Genomic DNA, 13,042 nt, shown 5'->3' with positions numbered 1-13,042 from the left:
TTACATATGTTACATGTACTTACCATAGTAATAACAGTAAATTATGCATAATTACATGCAACTAACCCTCAACCAAATCCTACCCTAACCCTATAGTAAGTACATGTAGTTGCATAATATTACTCAGTACTTAAATATATAATTACACTGTAACAATGACACCTTAAAATGTGTTTTGACCACCAAATCAGCATATTAGAATGATTTCTGAAGGATCATGTGACTATGAAGACTGAAGTAATGATGCTGAAAATTCAGCTTTGACATCACAGTAATAAATGCTCCCCAGGGCCAGAAGTGTAAAAGGTCTCTCACTCACCGGTCATGCATGCAGGTGCAGCTCGCTGGAAGCTCGACGGAAGCGTTGCTGCCCCCAGTGGAGCAGGACAGACAAGATGACATATGACTGGGGTACTCGCCCTGCTGCCATGACAACGGGCTGCCGCCAAAACCCTGCATCTCCATCATGTCCCCGTGGTCTACAAGGGCGTGGGAGCGGAACACACAGAAAAGAGGCAGAGCAAGAGAAAGAGAGACAGGAAATAAGAGATGAATAAGCAACCGTGAAACCTGCTCTAGTAACCTGCATTTGAAGATATATTAGATAAATCTATATTAAAATAGATTCTCTTTCCTCTCAGAGCTACTCTACAATTTGAAGCTGTTGTACGGTGGAAAGATGCCATACGGGAATACACTTCAAATCACATCTCAGAAATTAAGCTCTTACAGCTGGAATAGAATGGCCATAAAACACCATATTCAGCTCAAAAGCCTCAGATTCACTGAATTACAGGCCTCAGCTCAACCATGAGATAATTAAGGAAGAGTTAAATGCATCCTAAACTGCATTTAAATATATCTGATTTGAATGTTTTATATATTTATCAATTTTTTTTTAATTTTGGATGGTATTTAGATTAGGGCTGTCAATCAAATATTCATTACATGAATTCATTTAATGATATATTGATTAATGAAACCAAAATAAATGCAATTATTCACATATTCACTTCCCCTAATTCAAAATAATTCATTAAAAGATATTAAATTATTGTGGCAGATGAGTAAATAGGTTTTTAAGAAACATTATAAAAAGTGTCGATATAATGTGTATTTTCATATCATTGGGCATAAGTCTTTCTGATTATATGTTGGGGCTGTTTACACAAGACTTGTTCTTACATTACGTCTGCCTGCGTGGGTTTTTTAAACTTCGGCATATGTACAAACATTTTTTTCAGCATCTCACGCCATGAGCACTACGTTTTTTAAGACAGCATCTCTGTCTCGATAATGATATCCCTTTATTCCCTTTATAGACATATTTGAAATATTTAACATGTTTAATTGACAGCCCCAATTTAGATGTACTTTTCTTTACAGATATTGCTTCCTGTCAGAAATGGCATTAACCAGATGTCCTTAAACACAGATAATGAAATCAAAGCAAACCTGAAGTATAAGGATATCAAAAAAACATGCATCTATGAATGAACAGAAGGAAAAGGTGTAAAACGATGCGGGGATGCCATGCCAGGAGACCTGCCAATCAATCGATCAATCAATCACAGTGTCACAAATCAAGCCAGGCACTGGTAGAGCTTGGAGAGGAATATAGAAGGACAGACAGTAACCATTCCTACCATGCTGGATGCATCAGATTAAACCATGACAAAATAAAAGACAAATAAAGAAGAGAAATGTATACTGTGCGTAGTTGTATAAAATGTGATAGTGAACCAACTGAACCAAAAGAGTCGATAGTAAACGTAAATGCTCTTCACCTTAATTCTTCAGGTTGGAGCTGGTGACCTGCTATACACAGTAACTTCCCTGGTTGTAACCAAAATAACAAAAGTGGACGGAGAGCACGTATTCAATATGTGTCCCTAGAAGTCTCACGTGAGCTATAGGACTTTGATAAGGCTATGATCGAATGGGCGACGCGTTCACAGAACGATTCGTGTGTCTACTACACCAGAACCCCACAGGACCTAACTGATATAATGAAAGGTGACTGCAGTTAGTGAAGAATTACAGTGAACAGCATTGCAGAAAACCGGCTCAACACAGGAGGAACATCAAAACAACAACAACGACGACGACAACGACAACTCAAACCAAAGAGGAAAAGAGAGAATTAATAAAGGGAAGGAGACACAGTTCTGACAAGTAAGCAGTGGAGCACATTCGCTGCGAAGATAAAAAAAAGAAAAAAGAAAATACAAGACACAACGTGTGCAAATTCGACATGCAAAGCCCTTGAGCGTTTGGCAGTGAAACCAAATAAAGATACAGAACCCAAAAATAACCAAGACTTCTCATAAGAACTTACTCATGTCAACCAAAGAGTGCAAAAGGAAAAATAGAGCAAATCATTGGAAGCATTGCTGCCTGGCCACCACAGTCAGGCCCAACAGTGCAGAGAGGAGGAGAGCGCTCAGGTGTGGAGTCTGTACTCCACGACCGCCAAAAATATACCTCCTAGGCCGGTCAGGTTGTGTCTGGGTGTGTGTGAGAAGGAAAAAGGACAAGGACAGAGTAGTAGTGTGACAACGTGGCAGAGCAGTGGAAGCTCTCCTGAGCGTGAAAAGGGTTAGAGTAGGTAACCCACGGCAACGGAGGCGTGGAGGGAAAAGAGTGGAGGAGAGTGAGTCGAGGGGAGAGATGTGCACTGTACTGACCTCACACACATACGTGTAAACTTCGCTTGCAAACCCAAATGTAAAAATAAGGTATATTCCTCTTATATAATAATAATAATAATAATATAATATGTAATATAATACAACCACAACCCTACATTTTGAAAAACAGATATAATAAATTCTATATATATAATAATATCATATAATATAATCAGTGATATAATGAAAATTCAATCCATAATAAATGGAGCGATTCCAATAGGGCCCTCACACCATCGGTGCTTGGGCCCTAATTCATTCTGAAAACATATGTGCTACATTGATATAATATAATATAATATAATATAATATAATATAATATAATATAATATAATATAATATAATATAATATAATATAATATAATATAATATAATATAATATAATATAATATAATTCTATGAATTCATTCAAATTTTTTGAATTAAATATATGTTTAAACTTTGTCTACTTATAATTATTTCAGGTTAGAACAACATACATTTTAGTTAAATAGATTTGTGATGAATAGATTGTACTTATACATTCATATTATGTAAATTAAATCAAAATCAATAATTAGAATTATTTGTAATTTTAGGTTAGAACTATAGACATTTAAAAAAAAAATATATATATATATACAATGAAATAAAATAGGCTTGGAGGTGAGCAGTTAAATGTTTAAAAGCGTATAATATGCAACATAGGAGGTCATGGCATTTAAGAGCAAATCATGATGTATTAGTCTCACCCAACACTGCCATACTATCTTACTACACACTTTCCCATCACTAGCACAGTATGATCTTGTGGTGTTTATCTACTTTTCATTTAGCTAACATCTATTTAACGTACTACATGTAGATTTTTGGCATATTTTATATCAATGGAATGCATGTGTGCTACACACACTCAGGGTCTTGTGCGACTTGACCTAGCTTTTGTCCTAGCCGCAAATATCACCATGGTTACAAGCACACAGACCAGGCCAGCAACTTAAAGAGTGACAAGGAAACCATGAGACGCCTACTGTGTCTCAATCTGCCCTCACTGACCGACAACCGGTCGCACTGCTGGGTTGCTCCTTGTGGGGACCAGGTAACAGTTGGGATGGAAAGAAAAGTGGGAGGAGAGGATGTATGAAAGGAGGAAGGGAGAATGAAGTGGGCCACTGGTGATAAAAACCTTTCATGACATTAGGATCTGTGAGGTTCCGTGAGCAGATCATAGAGATCATAGCGTGAAGTCTATCTTCCTCCTCCTCATCGTCGTCCAGAGAGGGCGCACGACTGCCCGTGGTGTGGTGGTAGTTTATAGTGACTGCTTGGGCAATAAAAGAACACAGTTTAGCACCCGCCTCTGAAGCAAAGTCACATTCCGCTCACACACACTGCAAAAACATCTTTCAATCGGGACTTTTGTCTTATTTTGAAGTCAAATATCGAAACATCCTTAAAACAAGTGAAATCGCATAAGATAAGACTTTAAAACTGGTTGTCAGAGAACACATCTTGAATTGAAATGTATTTTTATAGGGTTTTTTGCCTTGGTTTAAGCCTGATTTTAAGCTTTTAAATTAAAATATGGAATGTTTCAGTATTTATTATAAATGATTTATTCATGCACGTAATTTTTTTTATACATGTGACTCAAAATCTTTCATCAAAATAACTTCCCCCTCCCTCTTGAAGCAACATCTCTTCTCTTCTCTGATAATGTGTTTAATGGCAACCAGTCACTCACATGAGATCAACCACTAGCAAACCACAACCATCCAATTTATTCCCAATAGACAAACTCAAGTCCCACTCTACATTTTTTCACGTTTCTTGTTATTAAAAAAAAAAATCATTGATTTATTTGATGGAATATATGTTGATGTTCTCTGCAAACAAATCTTAATAACTTTTTGCTTCTCGAGTAAATGGATCTTGATGCGTCGATATTTTAACTGGAAAACAAGACAAAAACACTGACATGAAAAATATTTTTTTTTGCAGTGCAAACATACACAGATATATAAAGGAGCAGTTTCATCCCAAGAACAGTTGAAAATCTAAATTCTGCGTTGAATACCCACGTCCCTCCCAGCAGCCTCCACAACGGCTGTTATGTTCCAGGAAAAAGTGAGAACAAAACACACAGACAACAATGATATGCGGGGATGGTGTCTGATACAGCCCTCTTCAGTGTTCACACATCCAGGAAATCAGGTCTGGCTGAACAGGATGCGTGAGTACTTAAAACGTATAAGTTTAATTATAATGCAAAAAGATTCATGCATTTTTATGCATGGATTTTAAGTGTTTAATGCTTTTGGGGTCACTGTAGTTGGATGTACATACAGATGTGAACAGGTCAGGCACATTTTGGCTGAAACTCACTTGAGTCGTGACGATGCCCTGGATAAACGATGCGAAACACATAGTCTGCAGCGATTTGTTCCTCTCCATCCACGTCTTGATCTACTAAACGGGCCGTGCTGTTCTTCTTACGAAGCTTAGGGAAGACTTTGCCCTGTTAAGCAAACACACACAGCCGTATTCAAACTAAACTCAGGTTCCAAATAAAGATCTTGGAATTAATTTGCAATGCTTCAACAAGCAAAAAGCTAGAATAGATCGCTGGCAATGAGAATGAATGAGTGTGGAAGGTTCAAGTGCTGCTGACACATCTAAACATTCTGCCACATGATGTTTTTAAGTAAAACGCTCACCTTACCCCTCTGGGACCAGAGGGGGGGCTCCAGCTGACCCCGGGGCAGTAGACCCGTCTCCAAACAGGACAGGAACGACAGCAGGTGGCCCCCAGGAGGGAAGTGCAGAGGAGGCCGCTGGATCCCATCCTGACTTACTAACACCAGAGTACCGCCACAGTCCGCTAAGACAAATTCACATGAATACATTTTTTTAAATAATATAATATAATACACCAGCAACCCTATATGGCACAAGCGATTTGAAAAACTGTATAACATTATAATATAATCAAAGGTGTAGGAAGGGGACTCACGGCGCTGGTGGCAATGAATGCAGACGATCTGTCTTAAAGGCACAGTCAAAGCGTAGTCCCAATAAATACTAAAGTGGGATAGAGGTTGATTAAAAAAATTAGAAAAATAAGAAAGAGAGAGAAAATTCTCCCCTGTTCTATTAAAATAGATCAGAATCGAAATAAACGTTTTCATAAAATCAACCAGGCTGCTTTGCTAATCTCATTCCTGATACCACACATTCAGATGTCTATTTCTTCTTCACAAACATGCACCAGCAATCAGCAAATCAGGACAATCATCTTAAGCTTTTCCTGTAAATCCTCCGTAAAAGTAATTGCTCTGTCTGACCAAACAATCTCAGACCAATCAAATCAGTTTCTACCAAATATGGGCAAAATTATTTGCAGGGATTGGCAATCTCAAATCATTTCAAGCTCTTGTGGCCCATTTTGACCTAATTTCCCTGATTTCCCCATGTGTGTGTGTGTGTGTGTATACAGTATATTTGACCTCTTCTCCAGGTCACAGTCTCCCAGAGTGCCATTGATCAGATGATTGGGCGTCCACTTCAGCGTCAGTGTTTCTGCCGTCTGATGAAGGGACAGGTAACCACGCAGCACCTCCATGTCCTTCTTCTGCAAAGAACAAAGTCTATTCAATAAAACACAGCGGCTTCCCCGATTCCTCTTACAGGAAGTCTAACAATAACTCGTAAAATCAGCACTTGTTTACAAGTTAACAAGAAAATGAGAAAAAAGGTGCGAGATCACAGAATGAAAGAAAAGAGAGTGAAATAAGCAACAGAGTGACATAAATAAAATGTCTCTGACGATTTACTGTGATGATGAGAACTGCGAAACGCATCAGGTTTCACACAGAAATCCGATTAGACCTGAATCACTGCAATCCTTTTGGCAAGGGACGTTTACACTATTGATTTCTACAAGTCCTCGCCAGACCCAGCACTCTCTGTGCCCAGTTACATCAGTCACTGTTGCAAATCTCACAGACACTCTCATGCACACATCCAGTCCGTGCCTGACTCATCTGATGACAAATCTAATGTGGTGTAATGGCTAATCCAGTCTGCCTTTTCCAGTTCACAACTATCAGCCAGGAAGTCCGCAGAGCTAAAAACGCCAGGGATAAAGGGAGCCGGATCCATCTGACCATTCAACAGATTTTGACCAGTAGATCAATGATCTTTTCTAACTACAGTCCACCGCTGTGGCTCACTTCCTATAACCAGCCGTCTTTTAGCTCCACTCTATTGATTAGACGAGATACACTGATCTACAATCAATCCGTTTTGTTACAACCATCAAAAGAAATGTAGATGCAAATGTAACTAGTTTTCTTGTAAGTGCATTTGTGTGCGTGTTCCGTCTTACCGGTTGAACGAGTACATTGTTCTTTCCATAGAGCAAGTGAACGCGTGAGTTTTGGTGCAGGGATTCGACATACTCTCTCGCCGAGGCTGCAAACTTATCCTCAGACATGCTTCCCGAGGACTGACGCTTTCGGATCTGAGGAAAGTACCATGAATATGACATATTTATGCAGTTTATATTGAACATACTGAACAATCACCCCATATGTATGATATTCTCACCCCAAGTGCAGGCCTGCGTCCCGGCGACACCTCCTGGCCCCTGTGGGCCCTGTGAATGCGATGCCTCTGGACCAGCTCATTGGCCGACGGGTCCGTCCAGAAATGATCTGACGTCTTAAGCTTACTGTACTCTAGAGCGCAAGGCCCAACTATAGATGAAAAAAAAAAAAATAGTGATTTCACACAAAACAAATTCTAATGTGATACACCAGTGAATCATAAAAAAATAATGAGATGCTAACAACATTTGAATGCTTTAATATCTTTTCAATTAAGAAGTTCAATGAACAATGGCCTGTCAATCTCTTTTAGCTGCATTATGAGAAGATAGAGAGTGTGTTTTATGCATCAGATGGACTCACCCAGCAGTGCCGCCAGTATAGGGCCGAATACAGAGTCGTGTATGAGGGCCTCCCTTTCATAATATTTACTACAAACACACACCAACAGCAAACACACACAATGTGTATGTCAATAACCAGTGACCTCTTTTAAAAGCTGAACAAATAACCCATTATTATTTCAAGAGCTCCAAATGACAGTCCAAACGATCACAATGGACAAAAAAGGAATGCCTAGCCTTAATCTTAACAAAGAATAATATGAATAAAAAATATGAGCAATGCATGTTATGGCTGATATCAATAAGCTGATAATTATATTCATGTTATGGTCAATAACCGCGGGCACGATTTACTAATTCGTTCTCTCATTTTAGTTAAATCGTAACCACGAATTAAGAATTTTGACTTAATAATTGGCCACGTTGTCTTTATTCGTTCTCTTGTTTTGATTTTACTAAAACAAGGGAACAAATGATTAGGTCCCACTTTATATTAAGTGGCTTTAAGTACTATGTTCTTACATCGAAAAATAAGTCTTATTAAACGATGTCTTCAATATTTCGTAAATGACGAAGCAGCTGTTATGCGACTCTGTAAAGACGATTTAGATCCAAAACAGTATAAAAGAGTATCAAAATATAGGCACACTTTTTTTGATGGAGGGCCTGTGCCCCAGGACTGATTAAAAGATAAACGCCCCAGATCACAATATTATAATATACAGTACAAAAAAAATAGATATTCAATTTGAATCCTACAAAATAAAGCATAATAAGCTGAATTTTAAATACAGGGAGTACTGATGCTAATTATTACCTTGCGTTATCCACAATATACTGCACCACTTTGTCCAGGACTTTCTCGAAGAGGGCCGTGCGGACCCATATGTGCTTGATGGCCTGTGCGGAGAGTGGCTGAGGTGCTCGTCCGGCAGAGGAGCCCTGCCTCCTGAGAGCCTCCTGTCCTGTGCTCTGAGTCCTCCTGTGAACGAGACGAGCAATGACAAACACGTTCACACACAAGATCAAACGTGAATATGACAAAAGTCAAGTCTGATGTGACCAAATGAAACAATAGCATTGATTTGCACACATTTTTGCACACCAATTTGCAAGTTTTCTTGGACATTCTCCCAAAACATTATATGCAAAATTTAATGCAAAAGTCTCGAAAAAAGTTACAAAGACTTGTCGTGACTAGACCTTCACTCATTTTGTGCTTCTGTTTATCCTCATATAACCTTCTAACAATCCCTTACATTGTCTGGTCTTAAGAAAGAAGCAAGAGACACATAAGGGATCATGACTGTGCCTGTCAGTAGGTGTTTCTAAGTGTTTGTGCGTCTATATACTTCTCCATACAGCATCTCAACAGGATGACCTGGCTGCTCATCTACAACAGAGCAGGAGGCCAGCGGCAGTCACAAAGCCCACTCGAACCCGCCAGGCCATTCAGCCAATGAAGACGACACGCACACATGTACACAATGACAGGAGCAGAGCATGTGTCATCCCAAAAGACTCACCCTCAGCGTATTAAAAAAAGATCAATCTCACAGATAAAAGACTGAGTAACACGAGAGCCGGAACATCTAAGATTAGAGTTATTGCATCATCTGTCATGCAGACCACTCAACCTATCAAAAACAGTATTTCCTCTTATTCCTGAATAATAACTACTATTCAAAAAATTGGGGTCAGTAAGATTTTCTTTTTTTCAAAAGAAATGTATACTTTTATTCAGCAAGGACGTATTGAATTGACCTAAAGTGACAGTAAATGCATTTCTGTCATGACAACTCTCTGAGAGTTTGGTATGGTTATGAATATGACAATGTTAATGTGTTTGGTCGCTACTGCTCTTGTTATTGTTGCTGCTGTTGATTACAGCTGTTGCATGCAGAGCAAGTACAGGACTTGCCACTGCCAATACAGACATGACTCACTATTGTCAGCAAGTAAGATACAGTGCTATGCATAAGTTTAGACACCCATGCTAAAGTTGACTAAAAAGAGGAATAAAAAAATCATCTTTTGGAAACTGAACTTAATGCCTTAATTAAAATTTTTTGGAAAAATCCAACCTTTAAGGACACCAATTTTCTTTGTGAATGAATAATGTATCATAAATAAATAAATGTTCTTCCTTAAAATACAGGGTGCACACCCTGGACACCCCTATGTTAAATTCCCATAGAGGCAGGCAGATTTTTATTTTTCAAGGCCATTTACTTCATGGATCCAGGATACTATGCATCCTGATAAAGTTCCCATGGCCTTTGGAATTAAAATAGCCCCACATCATCACATAGCCTTCACCATACCTAGAGATTGGCATGGAGTACTTTCCATAAGATCATCTCTCAGTGCAAATCAAACCAGCTATTAGGCTAATTGAAATAAAACCATGCCAATCTCTAGGTATGGTGAAGGCTATGTGATGATGTGGGGCTATTTTAATTCCAAAGGCCAAGGGAACTTTATCAGGATACATAGTATCCTGGATCCATGAAGTAACTGGCCTTTAAAAATAAAAATCTGCCTGCCTCTATGGGAATTTAACATAGAGCATTTAACAATTTTTCCTGATTTTTTTAATTAAGGCATTAAGTTCAATTTCCAAAAGATGATTTTTTTATTCCTCTTTTTAGTCAACTTTAGCATGGGTGTCTAAACTTATGCATAGCACTGTATGCTGCTGCTGTACAAGCATACATGAAAGCTGGGGAAATTGTAGAGGGTTTCTGAGAGCACACTGCAAAATGCCAAGCAAACGATAGGCAAGTATTTGAATGTTGAGCAACAAGCTCATTGGCTGCTGATACCGTGAGAACCAATCGGTTGTTCCCCATAGACAATGATGGGATTGCAAACAGATAGAGTCAAGGACCTATCAGCTGGTGACATTTCGAGTTTTATGACAGAACTTTGTATTTATAATGTTACAAAAGATTTTGATTTCAAATAAAATGCTCTTCTTTTGAACTTTTATTCATAAAAATAATAACATTGATAATTAGAAATGTTTCTTGAGCAGCAAATCAGCATATTAGAATGAATTCTGAAGGATCATGTGACACTGAAGACTGGAGTAATGATGCTGAAATTCAGCTTTGCATCACGGGAATAAATTATATTTTAAAATATATTCAAATAGAAAAGAGTTATTTTAAATTGTAATCATATTTCACAATATTTCTTTGTTTACTGTATTGCTGAACAAATAAAATCAGCTTTGGTGAGTATAAGAAGTCTCACTGATAAAATGAAATAAATCTTACCAACTCCAAACTTTTGAACGCTACTGTATGTTTTGGCTGAGATTACATCACAGTATTCAGTAAGCACTGTTAGTTTTCACTAAGAACCAAACACCGGCTCTAGGGTGACAGAGAGTCGTTGCTGCACCTGGAGAAAATAAAGAAATCACAGAAGATAAAACAAAAACAAAAACATCTTGCTTTAGGGCACTGTCTAGTTAGAGCAGAAAGCTACGATTGAATAGTAAAATAGTAAAACTTATAAAAAATAAGAGAGAAAAATGAGGAAAACCCCTAGTGGAGATCAGCATGTTTGAGGAAGAGTTAAAAAAAATATTTCTGAACTATTTTGGAACACAAAAGAAAATATTTTTTTATTGCTGGTTTTGGACCCCATTGACTTCCATTGTATAGAGAAAAGCAGCTCTTCAATTATTGTTTTATGTTTAACGAAAGGCAGAAAATCATACAAGTTTTGTATCAACATGACGGTGAGTAAAAGAATCATTTTAGGGTGAACTATCACTTCATCACTTAAACTCTCACTAAATAACCAGGAATATTCCTTTAAGACAGTTTCTGCGACTAAGCCAGCTATTCTGTGGAGAGCTGGGAAGACTGCTGTAATGTTGAGGGAGTCCATCACGGGGTGTAAGCCAATAACACCCCGCAGCCATCAATCTCCCTCCAGCCCGGACATCACACTACACCACAGCTGCAGGCACACCAGAGATGGATGAGTGTGGTGTCTATGCAACAGCGCCCTCATCTTCTCTGATTTACATAAGCATTGATCCCATAATGGCCTGCCACTTACACTGTATGTGTGAGTGTTGGCCACAGCGGTGGACATTCGGTATAAACAAGCAAATAAATCCATGCACCTGAGATGAGCTATGCAGATGCTCTGGAGATGAAACTGTGCGTTTCTGATCCAACAAAAGCAATCATGCTGAGCATCTAGAGCAGCTTCAGAGGCTATTAATAAAGTGAATCCATATCGAATCCACAAATTGCACGTATTTTTGTATAACGTCAGCTAAACTGTATATTTAACCATTGTTCATGTCAACATGTATTTCATATCACTCTTGCAACTTTCTGATAGATGACTACAAGCTCAGAAGTCTCCATTTATAAAGCAAGAAAACAAACACATAGTTCAGAAAAACAACAAACTTGTAAGAGACACACAGATATGTTAGCTAAAGAAAAAGAAAACTTGCACTTAACTTAAATTGCAAACTGTAATATTGTTGCAGTGTTTGTCTTGTGGCTTGGCCGATTAGCTTTAAGCTAATTGACATATAATAACCATGTATTTAATAGGGATGAGCAACAAATCAACTAGTATTTTATACATAGAATAAACATATGATTCTATAATGTAAGCTTTTTTATTTCCAATTTGGAGATCTCCAGGCTGCAGCTATACCCTTATCACCGTTGTGCAGCAAATCTATTTGTCCTTTATGTCAGAAGATGTGCAAACATTTGGAGTACGTCAGAAATATAATGGGAATATAATGAAATATAACAGTAAACTGTCGGGAATGTGTTGTCGCGCCACATCCAGTGTAGACAGCATCATTGATTATTATGGGTTCTTTTTGTTTTTGTCGCGTCACGACCTTCGTGTTACATCTAGACACATTGTTAGTTGTGACGTTATAAGGAAATTCATCGCCTGCTTTACGTTACCTGGTACTGGCAGTCCTTTCACAAACTTGTCCATGCAGAACCATGCATCATTCTTTTATATTTTTATCTTGCAATAATCAATCCTGATTCTTCACATGTAGCAGCGTGTTATTCCATGATAGCAACCGCTACAACTGAACAGACCACTCAAGCTGGTATTGTAAGCCATTATTGAGGTAATAAAATATGTCAAATTAATATTTTGTGTTCAATTATTCGAATTAGCCACATAATAAGCGGGATCATTTCGCAGTGGCGTCTTGTATCACCCTGAGGAGGTTTCTTTTATATAACAATCTGCTGACTGTACACTATCCCTTAGCCTTGCCATGCCTCCCTTTTTATAACTCTGGCACCCCCTCCCCCAGGGGTCTACCCCCCACTGAAGTACAAATGTGTTTAGAGTGCAATATAAGAAATTAATGACATGCAGTTGCTTTATTAGATCTGAGATTGAGCCC

At 38.3% G+C, this 13,042-nt stretch overlaps 1 protein-coding gene across 3 annotated transcripts in view; it reads right to left on the bottom strand.

Moving 5' to 3' along the window:
• Positions 1-13,042, bottom strand: part of sgsm2 (small G protein signaling modulator 2) — a 55,056-nt gene that overhangs the window by 10,489 nt on the left and 31,525 nt on the right. Inside the window, exons 4-13 of one of the 3 annotated variants that reach the window (XM_084418964.1) lie at positions 8,438-8,602; positions 7,640-7,707; positions 7,278-7,426; positions 7,057-7,191; positions 6,176-6,300; positions 5,683-5,750; positions 5,387-5,550; positions 5,055-5,187; positions 3,856-3,993; positions 320-479 (exon numbers count right to left, since the gene is read on the bottom strand). In XM_084418964.1, the coding sequence (XP_084275090.1) occupies positions 320-479; positions 3,856-3,993; positions 5,055-5,187; positions 5,387-5,550; positions 5,683-5,750; positions 6,176-6,300; positions 7,057-7,191; positions 7,278-7,426; positions 7,640-7,707; positions 8,438-8,602 (1,305 nt within the window). The remainder of the gene's footprint in view (positions 1-319; positions 480-3,855; positions 3,994-5,054; positions 5,188-5,386; positions 5,551-5,682; positions 5,751-6,175; positions 6,301-7,056; positions 7,192-7,277; positions 7,427-7,639; positions 7,708-8,437; positions 8,603-13,042) is intronic. The other 2 variants (XM_084418965.1, XM_084418966.1) reach the window with 2 other exon arrangements.

Source organism: Rutilus rutilus (assembly GCF_951802725.1).
Source record: "Rutilus rutilus genome assembly, chromosome: 9".
Lineage (NCBI taxonomy): Eukaryota > Metazoa > Chordata > Actinopteri > Cypriniformes > Leuciscidae > Rutilus > Rutilus rutilus.
The sequence above is the reverse complement of the archived record's forward strand: the minus strand, read 5'-3'. Positions and strand labels throughout refer to the sequence as shown.